The sequence below is a fragment of the Hemiscyllium ocellatum genome, chromosome 12 (assembly GCF_020745735.1).
Source record: "Hemiscyllium ocellatum isolate sHemOce1 chromosome 12, sHemOce1.pat.X.cur, whole genome shotgun sequence".
NCBI lineage: Eukaryota > Metazoa > Chordata > Chondrichthyes > Orectolobiformes > Hemiscylliidae > Hemiscyllium > Hemiscyllium ocellatum.
In genome coordinates this window covers 80,144,133-80,160,364 of record NC_083412.1, presented here as the reverse complement: position 1 = coordinate 80,160,364, position 16,232 = coordinate 80,144,133, and the positions used below count along the sequence as shown (strand labels likewise).

Sequence of the window (16,232 nt, the reverse complement as noted above, 5' to 3'; positions counted from 1 at the left end):
CAAGTTCCTCAATGAATAATGAGGCATGAACATATGAATTGGAAGCAGGGGTCAGGTATTCGGCCTCGTCTAACGTTTCGGATCGCAACTGATCTAATTGTGCCCTCAAACTTGCCCCTTACTCCTTATGATTTTGACTGCCTTGTTGGTTAACTCTTATCCACCTTTTTGAATTCAAAACTTTCAATGTCTGTGCTGCCACTCTTCTCTGAGAAATAATTTCCAAGAGAGGAAATTATTTGGAGGCCTTGGAGAGAGGAAGAAAACCTGTCACCTCTCCATCCTAAATGGGGAGGCTATTTCTTAAATTGTGCCCCTGAGTTTCCATCAGTGCTGCAACTTATTGCTTGATGAAGGGCTTATGCCCGAAACATTGAGTCTCCTGCTCCTTGGATGCTACCTGATCTGTGCTTTTCCAGTGCCACTCCTTTTGATTCTGACTCTCCAACATCTTCAGTCCTCACTTTCTCAACTGACGCCAATTATTCCATGAAATGTCAATTTTTTTAGGTCCTAGCAACAAAGGACCTGGGTGACATATTTAGTAGCTCCATCAATAACATTTCCAGTAAAGTACAATTCAGCATTGTTGTTCTTCCAAATTCTAGCTATAGATTTTTCTTTGATTACCTAAAACTTTGGTAGACAACTGAATTTACTTGCTTTCTAATTCTAACATACATTCTGTCTGACCTGTGCAAACTAAGTGAAAATTGCACTATTTTATTTTTCAATGAAGTGGTGCACAATGTGTGTGTTTTCAGCACTTTGGTGTTAATGTTTGACGCCTTGTGATACTATCACAGTTTTTCATGATACACAATTTACTTAATTTGTTTTAGTGTTTATTTTGATTCATGGCATGTAAATGTTGCTGACTGAGCCAGAATTATTGCCCTCGAAGATATTGTTGAGCTTGCTGTTTGCACTACTCCAGTCCATGTAGTATTGGTGCACAGTGCTGTTAGGAATGGTATTCCAGGATTCAAGTTACTGTGAAGGATAGTTCCAAGTTGGGATAAGAGATTTGGAAGTGAATTCTCCGATGGTGATGCTCCCATGCATCTGTGACCCTTGGCCTTCTAGGTGGTAGGTGTTGCAGGTTTGGGGTGTATTTTTGCAGGAGGTTTGGTGAGTTTCTGCAGTGCAGCTTGTCGATCTTACATACTGCCAGTGTGGATAAGTCCGGGAGGGTTGAAGGTAGTAAGGTGCTAGTCGAATGGACTTTTTTGTCGTGGATGGTTTGAAGCTTCTTGAGTGTACTTGCAGTTTCATTCACTCATGCAAGTGGTGAGTATTCCATCAAACTCCTGATTTGTGCCTTGTTGACTTTGAACTTGCTTTGGGAACTTGAGATCATTAAATCATCAGAAGCTTGGATAGAGTGGACAGGGAAACTTGTTTTGCCTATAGGAGAGGTAATTTTATCAGGGGCTAGTGAGTTAAAATAAAGGATTAGAAGTGACAAGAATCAAACTTTTTGCAGAAACTTGTGGTGTCTGGAGTTCTCTGTCCAGTTTGCTGGTGGAGGTGGAAACCCTCAACTCATTTGAATGGAACCTGAATCTGCAACTGAAGCACTGTAACCTCCAAAGCCTAAAGAGCAGTTGCTGTAAAGTGGGGTTTGAGTAACCAACTCGTTTATTTATCTAGAAGATGAGGGCCTGGATAGTCTCTTAATGTGCTGTAACTTTACAATAGTTCTGTGCCTGTAGTAACCATAATTGGATGTTGTCAGGATTGCTGCATTATTCATTGCCTTCAGCAATTTATTGATATCACAGGAATGAATCAAATAAAATTTGAGACACTTGCAACATCCAGAGGCATTGGAGATGGATCAGCTACTTGGCACTTGTGGCTGAAGCTGATTGCAAATGTTTCGGCCTTGCGTTTTGCCCTGATGCACTGGGACCCCACATCATTGAAGATGGAGTTAGATGTAGAGCCTCCTCTTCCAGTTAGTTGTTTAATTGTGCACCACTATCCATGTTTGGATGTGGCAGGGCTGCAAGGCTATGAATTGATTGGGATTGTGCAATCTTGTCTATTGCATGTTGTTTTTACTGTTAGGTATGCAAGTAGTCCTATAGAACTTGGTACTCATACCCAGTCACTTCAGTACAGAATATAGCTGATCCTTTATAAATAATGGGTACTAAATGCTTGTTTTCCATTATTCCATGTATCAAGGACAATTCAAAAACTTCTGTATTAAAGGGGTTTAATTATTATCAAGTGAGTAGTTCTTGAAGGAAAATGATTACATTTTGTTCCAGATGAAATGACCACAGAATTATTCTTCATGATAAAATGAAAAGACTCCGGACAATAGTAACTGTCAGGTATCAGTTGACTTGGGTGATTGTGTTCAGTGACTGTCATTTTGGTGCATTGTCAACAGTTGGATTCATTCATTATTGATAAATTACCATCTGTTCTAAAACATTTGATAGCTGCAGTTACTGCACGGAAGGAAGCCATTCACACTATTGAATTCAGTTAATTCTACTATCTAGCCTTTAACCCCCCCTTGTCTCTCCTTTTTTTTTCTCCGAGCAATTAGCCGGTTCACTTTTAGAAGCTCTGTTGAATACAAAGAAACTGGAACCTATTGCATGACAGAAGACCTTCCTGACACTTGATTTTGGATTTCCTCATCTACCTTTGTGAAGCCACTAATGTATTTCTTAATTAATTGTCACAAAGTACCAGAAAGCCAAAAGAGTAAAAGCAGGGAATAGCTGAGATAAATGCAGTTCTGATTCTTTGCATGCTTGTGAATAGCACACAATATGAGCATATTCAGCATAATGAGGAATGTAGATGGATGGGAAAAAGGATGCAACATGTAGTGCAGAGAATTTGAAGTGATTCACTTTTTGGTAGGAAGAATAAGAGAAGCAATATAAGATTAAGGGTTCATATCTGAAGGGGATGGAATGTAGCACACCAAGACAGGGGGATACATATGTGAGCAAATCCTGTGAGCAGGGCAAGTTGAGGAACTGGTTATAAAGCCCAACATTCCATGTGCAGAGGGGAATAAAATGGTTCATGCTGGATGGAAGTTTGCTCGCTAAACTGGAAGGTTCGTTTTCAGATGTTGCATCACCATACTAGGTAACATTGTCAGTGAGTCTCTGATGAAGGGTTGGTATTATGCTCAATTTTCTATTTGTGTTTAGGTTTCCTTGGATTGGTGATGTCATTTCCTGTTTTTCTCAGGGAGTAGTAAATGGGATCCAAGTCATTGTGTTTGTTGTTAAAAGTTCTGGTTGGAATACCATCCTTCTTGGAATTCTTGTGTGTGTGTGTTTGGCTTGTCTTAGGATGGGTGTGTTGTCCCAGTCGAAGTGGTTCCTTTCCCAACTGTATGTAAGGATACTAGTGATACTGGGTCATGTCATATTTTGGCTGTTTGATGTTCGTGTAACCTGGTGGCTAAGTTTTCTGCCTGTTTGTTCCAATTTGTTTGTTGCAGTTCTTGCAAGGTATTTTGTAAATTACATTAGTTTTGCTTGTTTGTATCGAGTCTTTCAAATTCATTAGCTGCTGTTTTAGTGTGTTGGTGGGTTTGTGGGCTACCATGATGCCAAGGGGTCTGAGTAGTCTAGCAGTAATTTCCGAGATGCCTTTGATGTAGGGGAGAGTGGCAGGGGTTTCTGGATGCATTTTGTCTGCTTGTTTGGTTTTGTTGCTGAGAAATCGGAGTACTGTATTTGTTGGGTATCCGTTCTTTTTGGATACACTGTACAGGTGATTTTCCTCCGCTCTTTGTAGCTCCTCTGTGCTGCAGTGTGTGGTGGCTCGTTGAAATAATGTTTTAATGCAGCTCCGTTTGTGGGTGTTGGTATGATTGCTTCTGTAGTTCAATATTTGATCAATATGTGTTATTTTCCTGGAGACACTGATTTGAAATTCCCCATTGGCTGTTCATTCTACTGCGTAATTTAGAACTGGTAATTTGTTGTTTTCCTCTGCTTTGGTGAATTTTATGCCAATAAGGGTATTATTCATGGTCTTGAAATTTTCCTCTAAGTTGTTTTGTTTAGTGATGACAAAGGTGTTAACCATGTAGTGGATCAAAGTTTGGGTTGGATAGTTGGCAGAGCTGTTTGTTCGAATGTCTGCATTACTGCCTCTGCTGAGAATTCTGATATCGGAGATCCCATGGGTGTTCTGTTGGTTTGTCTGTAGGTTTTGTTGTTGAAGGTGAAGTGGGTGGTGATGCATAGGTCCACAAGCTTGATGATACTGTCCTTGCTGATGAAGTTGGTGTTTGGTGTAAGTGTCTTTGGTTCTTCTAGTGTAGTCAGTGTTTCCTTGGCCATGCTGATGAATGTAATAGGGCTGTTACATCAAAGGAGGCCATTGTTTAATCCTCTTCTATCTTGGTGTCTTCAGGACTTCTTGGGTAGAGTGGATGGAGTGGTGTTAGTCTTCTAAGTGTTTTAATCTAGCTATTTGGCTAATCTAAGCTTGGTGTTCCAGGTAGCGAGACTATGGGTCTGAGAGGAGGCTCCTGGTTTATGAATTTTGGATGATCAATGGATGTCTGATGTGTACCTGGTTTCATTTTTTAGAAGTTGGTCTCATTTATTTCTCCAGATTTCTGAAGTTTTTTGAGTAGGGCTGTGATTTGGTTGTGGGGTTGGTAAGTGTTAATATTTGGAAGCAGTGTATTCGCTTTCTCAATGTAATCTCTTTGATTTAAAATGACTGTCAAGTGTCCTTTGTCTGCGGGTAGGACAACAACATTTTTCTTTAGTCCTTCTAGTGCTTTCCTTTCTTGAGTATTGTGTGTTTCCTTCCTTTTTCCTGCTTAATGTTGGTGCGACTGCCTAATGGTTTGCTGGATTTTTTCTGTGAGTTTGTTGATTTGCAGTGTTGTTTCTAATGCTGCTAAGAAATCTTTCTTCTCCGCATCCTGGGGTTGTAATTTAATCCTCTTACTAAGACTGCTTTTTCAGTGCCTGTTGAGGGTTGGTCAGGTAAGTTTTTTTAAAATCCATGCTTCTGTGTTGTTTGTGTTGTTATTTTGTAAGTTTGTCTTTTTTTTTCTAGAGGTTTAGCTTTTACACTTTGTGTTTGTTGCTGTCTAATGTCTATGGCTTGTTGTACTGTGTCTTTCCATTCATGATCTGTTGCATTAGCCATTAGAGTTACTTGATGCGAAATTTCCTGGTTCGATTTACGGAGTCTGTTGTGGGCATCATTAATCATTTCTCTAAGCATTCTGCAGCCATTTTGCTCTGCTATTCTTTTGGCTAGTGGTAACATCACCACAGGAAATGGCATCACCAACCCAAGGAAACCTAAACACATAAATAGAAAGCAGGCCATACCACCAGTGCTTCATCCGGAGGCTCACTGATGATGATACCTAGGATGGTAATGAAACATCTGAAAACGAACCTTCCAGCTCAGTGAGCAAATTTACATCCAGAACCTCAACCTGAGCTACAAATCGTCGCAAAATTGACGAGTGGTTGGTGCTGTTAAAGGATTGAATAGCAGAGGACATCAATTTTAAGTGATCACCAAAAGAAGCCAGGGCAACATGAGGGCAAATCTTACATTGCAAATGATAAGGAACTGGAAGGCACTGACTGAGAGTATAGTGAAGGCAGATTCCATCAAAATCTTCAAATAGACTTGAATAGTTATCTGAGCCAAGAGAAATTACAGGGCTATAGCGTTGAGGTTGGAGAAGTGGAATTCGGTGAAGTAGTTCTATAAAGAACCAACGTGAATGTAATGAATTCACTGTGCAGTGACTTTTTTTTGGATTAGAGGAAGTTTGCACTATCTCTTTGTATACTCGCAAAAAATGAATGTTTCAGTTAAATTTATCTTGCGTAAAGTAAGCTTGCTCCGAACACCGACTTAATTTTGTAAAAGGATCTATTTCATTATTTTGGAGAGAGAAACTAATTAGAGAGGCAGTGCATGGTATTTTCTTAGAGTTCATTTTGAAATTACTATGCCTGTGTTTTTGCCTGGATATTGAGAAGGAAGGCATGCAATAAATGATTGGGTGCAGGTGATCGTCAACTGGTGATGCTAAACTCTAGAAACTATGAAATTGTAATCTAAAATGCAACCAAGAAATATCGCAGTAACAATATGTTAATATGCAAAAAAACTTAAGAACTTTTATGATTTGGAGATGCCTGATGAAGGAGCGTCACTCCGAAAGCTAGTGTGCTTCCAATTAAACCTGTTGGACTATAACCTGGTGTTGTGTGATTTTTAACTAAGAACTTTTATCTTACTCTGCTGTTTGTCAAGTTTTATCATTAAATTTCTGTTTTGTTGTGATTATGTAAGTTTCTTGAATGCTTATGACTGTTGTGACAGATTATTTAAGTGCACATTAGTAACAACTCAGTGTATTTTAAATGCAGCATTTCCTCTTCCAAACTGTCAACTTGCAGAACAGTATTTTTTTTTCATTAATAGGGGACACTATTCTTACTGTTAAAAAGTCTTTGGAAAACAAAGAGTTGACTAGACAACATCTTCGTGATCAACTAGATGAAGTTGAGAAAGAAACAAGGGCAAAACTCCAGGAGATAGATGTCTTCAATAATCAGTTAAAGGTAAAGCTGAGCATTTATTTAATTCTTCTTGCTGTGTTCTATGTTAAAATTTGAACAGGCACAGTGTCAGAAGCCTCCATAAATTCCAGTCTCTGTTCTCAGATTTCATACTTAGGTCGGTTTCAGCATACATGTTTGGAATTAAGTTGGGTGCAAAGACTAATACTTCTTTATTGTCATCATCTTTTATACATCACAGGAACTGTAATTGGTAAATTACATTTATATTGGTAGTGCGCCTGGGACAAGAATATACAAGCTGTTGACTCCTCAGTGTTTGAATTTGCATGAATGAATAATTTTTCAACAAATGTCTTCCAATTACACACTTCTCTACTTTGTTTCTGGCAGTTTAATTTCTTCTAAGCATGTTCACCTTGATTGCTGCAACTAGCATTCTTGCTGTGTATTTCTTGGTTTCAATCATATTCATTCAAATGTGTCACTCAGATGGAAGACTACTATCGTAAATATTTATAGCACAGAAGGAGACCATTCAATCCGTTGTCTGGGCGCGCTCTCTGAAGGACAGATTCACCTGGTGCTCCTGCCCTGCCTTCTCTTTGTGACTCTGCACATTTGTTTTTAGATTTATTTAAGTAATAAATATAAATTAAATTAGCTTATTCTGAGAAGTGCATTCAAATTAAAATTAGATAACTTGTTCATCAATTGAATTGTGTTAACTTTGTGGAAAGACAATGTTATCATTGCCTCCCTTTTGCCATCTGGTGAATTACTATGGATGTGATTATTCACAAAAAGTGTACTTGATTTTCTATCTGTTACAGGGCATAGATTAGTTTATGCTAACGTCATTGTTTATATGTGCAATGTGGTCTAGAATAGTGGTGTAGCACTGAAGCTGTTTTTATTTCTGTTGCTGGTTTAGCCTATGGGAAAGACCCTATCTGGTTTGGTTTGACTCACTGCTCATGGAAACTCACTAACCAGTGAAGAGAACTGGGAGCAATCATTGATTCATGAGTACTTGTATCCTTCTATATTCCAGAACCTCTATTTGAGAGCTCCACGATTTTTCAATCACTTGGCTGCAGGTAGAATGCTAGTGATTGGAACTTATTGTCAACCTGCCATTATTTGGATAAGGGAAAAGTTATGGAAAAGGAAAATTTATACATATACTCTCACAACCCATCAGTTTACAGTTGCTTGGGCTGAAGGGCATGAATTAACAGTGCAATAGTATTATTGTTAAAAATTAAAAATAGGTATCAAGACATCACCATCTGGGTTGCTTTTCAGGTGAGAATTGCGACTTCCTTTAATAAGTCATGATATTCCTGACCTAAACTTGTACTTTTGTTATGTGTAAGACTATCCAATCGTTTGACTATGGAGAAAAGCCTGCTTGTTATGGTTAGCTTTCTAAAATTAGATCTCGGCACTATTTTTTGTGAAAGGCTTGGATGGTTTATAATTGCAAGTATATTCATAACTGCCAAATGGTCTCTATCCAACAATATCTAACAAGACTGACACTTAACAAACTATTTTAAAATGTAAAGCATGTTTGTGTTAAGTAGCATTTTAAGAAACATGTAATTTGAGAAAAGGCCACTTTTGGAATACTTTTTATATAGGATTTAATGCTGTATTGTGCTATTTGCTTTCGATTAAATGTCTAACAGTATAGTTCTCATGTTTTCTTGTTAAAGTCTGTCTTAGTTGCTTTAGATGCTTTTCCTTTGTTAAATCTGAGCATTTCTTTCTTCCAGTCTGTGGCTGTGGACGATGTTTTGCTGCAGTGCCTGGGCTTCCTCCTGTGCTGCGTGAACCACTTAGACTTCTTTTTAAAGGTTTCTTTGCCTACATGCGCTTCTGCACAGCTTTTGAAATGCATTTCTAAATGGAAGTGCAAACATTGCTTCCATGTGTCATCTGCTTGGTACATACAAGCCTGCAATTTCCTACCAGAAATGTCACTCTTAAAGTCATGCCAAAATTTGGAATTTGAGTAAGAATCATTGAGCAAATATCAGAATTTGTAAGAATTTCATCCAAACTGTATTCAGGTATTACAAACATGCTGCCAAAGATATGTTTGTCTGAGGTTGATTTCACTTAAAGAAACTGTGACTGTAAATACTATAACTATGTAGCAAAGTTCCTGTTTAAATTGTTTATAGCACAACTATTGTTCCAAGATAGAACTTGTCATTCATTTTTGATGTGGATTGAACCTAGTAGAGATGTTCCAAACAGCTAAAATGCAAATTATTAACCTGATCTTTACATATTATAAATATCCCATTCAGAATTGTGACTAAATAGTCTTCCAAACTTGGTTCAGTCGTGTTATTCAGAAAAGCCCCATTCAAGGTGTCAGAAACCATTTGGGAGTTCAGAGTGTTAACATTGTTAACTGTAATGGTGTAACTTAATACAGTACTTAATTTGAACAGATGAGTTAGACATTGAATTCATTCAATGATTTTTACACCTGGGTACTAATCTAGGCACCCCATTCCTAAATTCGTGGAATCATGCTGAGGCATATTTCCATAAGCACCAGCCACTGTCTGGTTTCTTGCTGCATGTCGTTAATTGTTCACTTGTAAGTCAAACAGTAGCTGGGCAAAAGTGGAGGGTTGGTTGGTCAAGCTCGCATCATTTGTATTACTGACCACAGCGTTCCAAATGTTTTCCAGCCAATTAAATTCTTTTGAAGTATAGCTACAATTGTAATATAGTAAAGTGCAGCAACATGAACACAGTAGTACTTCAACAGCAATAACAGAAATTACTGGAGAAAGTCAGTAGGTCTGACAGCATCTGTGGAGAGAAAGCAGAGTTAATGTTTCAGATGCAGATGCTTTTTTTTTCTTATTTTGCATTCTGAAGAAGGGTCCCTGAACCTGAAACATTCACTCTGATTTCTCTCCACAGATGCTACCAGACTTACTGAGATTTTCCAGCATCCACTGATCTCTTTTTGTCAGTTTAATTTATATTCACATATTTGGTGTGGGGCTTCAACTTTCAGATTCATAGACTAGAACGCTATATTTTATCCCCAGCCAAAAACCAAGTGCATGCCATTGATGAAAGGTTTGCCCCATTGTTGTTAAATGTCTGTACAAAAATGATTTGCTAATCTAAAGGCCTGAATGAAAATTGCATTGCACTTATCACAGTCTCCTGTGTGATCAGCTAATGCAGAATAGACTAGAGATCAAGCTTTGAATGTGCTGATAATTATGGTGTAATTGTGTTGACCAAGTGAACTGGACAGGGTAGGGAGGTCTCCCATGTAAAATATGCAATAGAGATTTTATCTTCAATTTACGTAGTTTTGAAGAATGACCATCATTTTATAGGAATTGAATTTAGGGACAAGTAAGTTGACAAATTTTAAGTATTGTAATTAGTTTTGAATAAAGTTGATATGGAGCTTAAAATGCTTCAACTAACACAATCTCTGTTCTGCTTTTAGTGTTCACCAGCATTATCTGATTTGCATTAAACTTGAAAGAGTATGCTTCCAGTAAGAAGTGTCCTGTATTTGATTACCTATCTTGGAATATTTACTTTGACTTTCAACACTCCAGGTTCAAATCCGAGCAAGCTGCTTATATTGTGACTGTTGCTATTTACTAAATTTCACAGTTGTTTCAGTAAATGCCAAAATATAAAACGCCCGTGCTCTTGAGATTTCACAGTTGTGCTTTGTGTGCTTCCTATTAGTAAGTTTGAACTTCTGGCAACTCCTGTACCAAGGACCCTGCTTGAATTTGTAGTCACAACACTGTTATCTGACTTTAGGACAATAAATTGTTCTTCATGGAATGGTAATTACCTCTGATGTATGCTCTTGATTATTGTCTAGCGACCTCTGCTGGAAGTTAATATCGGAGTGCAGAGTAGATAAGACCTGAACTTTTGCTAATGGTTTTGTAGCCTGCTGAATAAATGATTACTGTCTGGACTTGTGCATGAGTCAATAGCTTCTGGTGATGAGGATAATGAATTAGAGACACATAATTTATTTAGCAAACCCTATTTAATTAAGTAATTGAGAGTGTGAGTGACCAATACTGGTATTTCAACAATTTCAGATTGTTCAGTATTTCTTGAACTATTGATGTATCAGTTTACTCTTAGCAGTTTGTATATGTTTGTATTTTTGGCCTGAACCTTCTATTTAGAAATGCACAATTCAAGTCATGTTTGGTTTTAAATGTTTAGAATTGATTTGTGTACAGGATTTGATGACTTTCTAAACTAATTTTTCAATGTATCTAATTTCATAGTTTAGACGTGGACTTCAAATAAATAAAATATTAACTACATACATCAAATGTGGTTAAGTGATGTTGGTGTGGAAGTCATTTTAAGCTGCGAAACAGATCAGGTGGTTCCACTGTTCCTTTGCACGTGCCATTTGCTTCTTTTACTTTGAGTTAGACTGTTGACATCTTTAACACCTTGGCTGGATAATCTTCTCATATCACTATTTTAATCTGGACTTGCTAGATCTTGCTGCTTTCCATGCTTTTATGCAACAGCATTTTCCAAGTCATGACAGTGAATTCAGTAAGGACAGTATGCGCTACTCAAAAGCAAATAGCAGAATTATACATTAGAAAAATATATTTTATATTTTTTATTATCAGATATTTTGGAACTTCTTCACATGTTCATCAGAAGTGGTTAATTCGGTTATCTAATTTTGAGAGTGAGCTTGAAAGGCCACATGAGGGGTTTTGGGAAGTTGAGCTAAAATTTATTTGTGTTTCCAGCATAGCTGGCATTTCTTTTGCAGGGCAGAAAAGATTCAGTTCTTCAGAATATATTTATTGTCTTACTGTGCTGCTTAATTGCCATATTTTGCTATCAGTTCAGAGAGATATTTTCTTTTGTTCCAGTTAACATTCTAATATCGTTTTATTTCTCAAAGCTTGCATCATTATGCAAGAATCGAGAGTCCATGCTTGGTTCATAGACTCTTTTACCCCTCTTTTTTTGTTTAGAAATATTATTTTTAAGGTTTCTCACCTTTTATGGGCCTTAAAGCTGTACCAGTGTCTCCACAAGATATCCTGAAGCTCACATTTTTTCTACTGATAGATGTTTGGCTTAAAAACATCTACATGAGCCAACAAATGCTGTTGATCCGCCCAGTTAACTTTAAGGAAGCAGTCTAGAAGAGAAGAGATAGTTATTTTTATTGATGTTTGTGGTGCCATTCACCAGGGTTCATCTTTAATCTGTTGATTTGAGTCCTTGGAAATTGTAAATTTTCCATTTTTGTGGAGGAGGGGAAAAGGATTTTACTTTGTATAAATTTTGGGGATCATGTCGAAAATGGGGGGGAAAGAAAACAATCTAGAAATAATGGCTGTCTGGATGAGAAGATCGTTTATCCTTTATTGTTCCTTTTTTTTATTCACTAGGTATTTTCTTCCTTTCATTCTTCCCAGCCCCTGACAGTTTTTGTAAACTTGAAAGAAGTTCCTGCTGTATTGGTACTGCTCAGTAACTACTGCACTTGATCTACTTATCAGCTACCTTGTTTGCCTATCTTTTGATTATGGCCAAGATTGGAATGATATTTCACAGTTTCAAAATCAGACACTTTGCTTTACACTATCTGCAATCCTTGTTGCATGGATTCAGTATTTCATTGAGAAAAATAGCTTTTATGCATTTAACACTGGATTTAGTACACTTTTATTTATGGAATTATTCTTAAATGACAACTTGAATAAGTCCCGTATCCTTTATTAGCCTTAAAAGGCACTTTTTGCCTGCTTTTAAAACATATTTTCCACTGCATGATTCAATCCTTTCACAATGGTGTGAATCCATTGCGATTCACACAGCTGTGACAGTAATTAGTATCATTCAGGTTTGGCTGTTGGAAACAAATCCTTTTGCTGATAGTGGTATAGTTGCAAATAGTTTGGTCTACTGTGCCTGTATCATGGGCATATTCCATTTCTAATTAATAATATTTTGTGTGTTGTGCAAGTTGATGTGTTTGTAATCTGCTGTTAGTTTAGTTTTAGGAGGTGATCTTGCCTTCATTAGTTTAGAAGGTTGACTTCTAATTACAAGTATTGTTTTTCTCTTACAGTTTGGAGTTTGTCCATGTGTGCTGTACTAACACTTTATTTTTTTGCAATGTTTCTGTTTGTGCCACCGGGTGTGGTACTGTGTATGCCATCTGATGTGTGGACTGTTAATTTAATAGTGCAAGTGAGAGGTTTGAGAAAGGATGTCTTGACCTAATTTTATTTTGTCAGTCATTAGCTCTTTTTAGGCAGGTGTTTCTGATATTTCTAACTGAATGTCCCAAGGTTTGGCAGTGTTTCTACTTGTTAAAAATGTAATCTTTATACTGTACATCTTTGTTCACTTACAGGAACTGAGGGAAATTCATAGCAGACAGCAACTGCAGAAACAGAAGGAAGCTGAACTTGAAAGGCAAAAACAAAAGGAGCAAGAGCGGAGGACAGCAGAACTTGAAAGGCAACATGAGAAAGAAGCTGCCCAGAGGTATTTGAATTTTAAGTCACTTTATGCAGTTTGGAAACTGCTGAAAAATGTTGCCTCTCTGTGGTCATAGTAATGAATACTTGATGTCCAGATCAGTAACTGATTTCTCTGCTACTTCATTCATTGCTGTCCTTGAATTTTCTTGCCACCGGTTATTCATGCATTTTTATTTACAGTTGTGAGGGTAAGGGTTTGTACCTTTGTTTACTTGTGATTTTCTAGCTGCTCCCCATAAGCCACTCCTGCAGTGAAGAACATGGGGCTTGCATCTCCCTTAAAGTAATGACGCATTTGCACATGTCTCGGAGATGTCTAAAAGTTGTGCATTCTTGAAAAGATAAGAGAAATGATCATGGGTTATTTGGAATTAAGCAGTCAGTTGGAATAATAGAACTGCAGCTGCTGTAATTGTCCTTTATTTCAAAAAATAATCCACAGCAGGTGCTCCAGGTTTGATCTTGAGTTCTCCTTCACAGTATTTGTCCTCCCCCTCCCCACACCCTGCCTGAAAATAAAATAGTGATTGTGTACTCCCTAGAAACAGTATACATTTGGATGAGGCACTACATTGTCCTTGGAAGAGCAATAGAGGAGGTTCACCAAGCTGATCCAAGGGATCAAAAGGTTGATCTGGGAGAGCAATTGCATTACCTTGAGTTGATGATCCATGATTTCCTAGCAACCTATTTCCCATGTTTTAAATGTCAGTCGTTTATGAAAGTTTTACAACACCATGAATAGAACAGAAGAGAGAGTTGGGACTGATTGAACCATAGAGTCATACAGTGTGGAAACAGACCCATTAGTTCAACCATGTTCACGCATTAATCATTCATGTTCATGCCATGTTCCCAAATTAATCTTGTCCTACTTGCCTGCGAATGGCCCATATCCCTTCAAACCTTTCTTATTCATGTACTTATCCAAATTTCTTTTAAATGTTGTAACTGTATCTGCATCCACACTTGGTTTAGCAGTTTATTCCATACCCAAATCACTTTGGTCAAAAAAAACCCTTATGTCCTTTTTAAAATTTTCTCCTCTCAGCTTAGATGTGTCCATAGTTTTGAACTCACCCACCTTTAGACCCTTGCTATTCACCATATGTATGCCCCTCATGACTTTATAAATTTCTATAAGGTCACCCTCAACCACCTACACTCCAGTGGAAAAGGTCCCAGCCACTGCTCAAAACCCAAACTCTCCATTCCCAGCAACATCCTGGTAAATGTTTTCTGAACTCTGTCCAGTTTAATAATATCCTTCTGATAACCGGGCAGCAGAACTGCACATAGTATTTTAGAAGAGGCCTCACCAACGTCCTGTACAACCTCAACATGACATCCCACTCCTATACTCAAAGGTCTGAGCCATGATGGCAAGTGTGCTAAATGCTGTCTTAAGCGCCCTGTCTACCTGTGAGGCAAATTTTAAAGAATTATGTACCTGAATCCCTGGGTGTCTCAGTTCTGCAACACTACCCAGGCCCTATTATTAACTGCGTAAGTCCTTCCATTGTTTGTTTTGACCCAAATGCAATACCTCTCATTGATCCAAATTAAACTCTATCTGCTACTTCCTGGCCCAGTGGCCAAATTAGTCTACCATGCAGAACCATGTTAAAGGATTTATTAGCATCCTTTTCTAGTTGGCAAACTGGAACTAGTGTGGTGTCACAGGATACAGCCTTGAGGGCCCCAAACTGTGTAGCATCTATATAATAACTTTGGTGGAGGGACAGGAAGTACTACAGCCAAGTTTGCAGATGACACTAAATACCTGGGAAGATAAGTTGTAATGAAAACATAAGAAATTTACAAATGGGTTTGCCAGTTTAGGTGACTGCATTAAAATTTGACAGTTTAATGAGTAAGTGAGAGGTTATACATTTTGGTTGGAAGAATAAAGAGGCAATTCATTATTTAAATGGACAGAACTTCAAAATGCTTTGGTGCAGAGAGATCTGGGTGTCCTCATTCATGAGTCAAAGTTAGCAAGCAACTGTGCAGGTAATACGGAGTGCAATTGGAATTTGGGCACTTGTTGCCAAATGAACAGTGTATGGCAATAGGGAACTGTTGCTGCAATTGTACAAAACATTGGTATAACAACATCTGGAGTCCTGCATGCAGTTTTGGTCATCTTTTAATTGAATGTTGTAATTGCGTTGTAGTCCGTTCAGAACAAGTTCACTATACCAATTCCAGAGATGATCGACTTTTCTTATGAAGAGAGATTGAGAACTTTAGGCCTACACTTAATAGAATTGAGGAGAATGAGAGATCTAATTGAAGGTCAGATCAAAATGCTGAAGGGGTTTGACAAAGTAGACATTGAGCATATGGTTCCACTTGTGAGGAAATCTACAACAGAGGTTTTTGGCTGAGGGGTGACAGATTACAAATAGTTGAGGAACCATTTGCCTCATTGATGCACAAATCTGTAAACTACAGCACCCCAGAGCATGGAGGATGCTGGGGCACTGAATAAATGTGAGGGAGAAAGAGACATAGTTAACTAGAAACAGGTAAAAGGGTTTTAGGGAATGGGCAGGAAAGTAAGAGTTGCGGTTGAGATCAGATCTGTTAAAAGGTATCTTCCAGGGTTGATCTGTCTACTCCCAATCGTGTTCTAAATATTATCCTGCTTTTTCCATCTTGGAACTAATTATAGAAAAGTTGCTTTGACATCCAGTTCCCTGCCAAGGTGACCCAGCCTGGACCAGGAGTTCAGCAAGTTTATTTGAGTTGCTCTCAGTAAAATTTAATTGTTTTGTTTTCTCTCATCCTTATGCCGTACATGCAGATTTTCCAGGAGCGGTTGAGTTTTTTTTTAAACCCCAATTACTGTTTAATCCATCTGATGGCCCATTTGTTGCCCAAACTGAGATCAGGTAGTTCTGCACAAACCAGGCACCAAAGTTGTGATCTGAGGATGTTTAGATGACTCTCTTTACTTTTCCTCAAGGAAGTTGAAGTCAAATATTTTCATTAGAATTGATTTTAACTGGGCTACTGTTTGAGATTTCTATGGTTTTATATACAGTTACTATTTTAATGTTTCCTTTTTCATACTTAGCAAACCACGAACAGACAGCAATGTTAA

General features: G+C 37.9%; 1 protein-coding gene across 2 annotated transcripts in view; it reads left to right on the top strand.

The window, feature by feature from the left end:
* The window catches only part of itsn1 (intersectin 1 (SH3 domain protein)), a 195,047-nt gene that overhangs the window by 91,514 nt on the left and 87,301 nt on the right, over window positions 1-16,232 (top strand). For both annotated transcript variants that reach the window (XM_060833763.1, XM_060833762.1), the window contains exons 16-17: window positions 6,466-6,605; window positions 12,994-13,127. In XM_060833763.1, coding sequence (XP_060689746.1) covers window positions 6,466-6,605; window positions 12,994-13,127 — 274 coding nt within the window. The remainder of the gene's footprint in view (window positions 1-6,465; window positions 6,606-12,993; window positions 13,128-16,232) is intronic.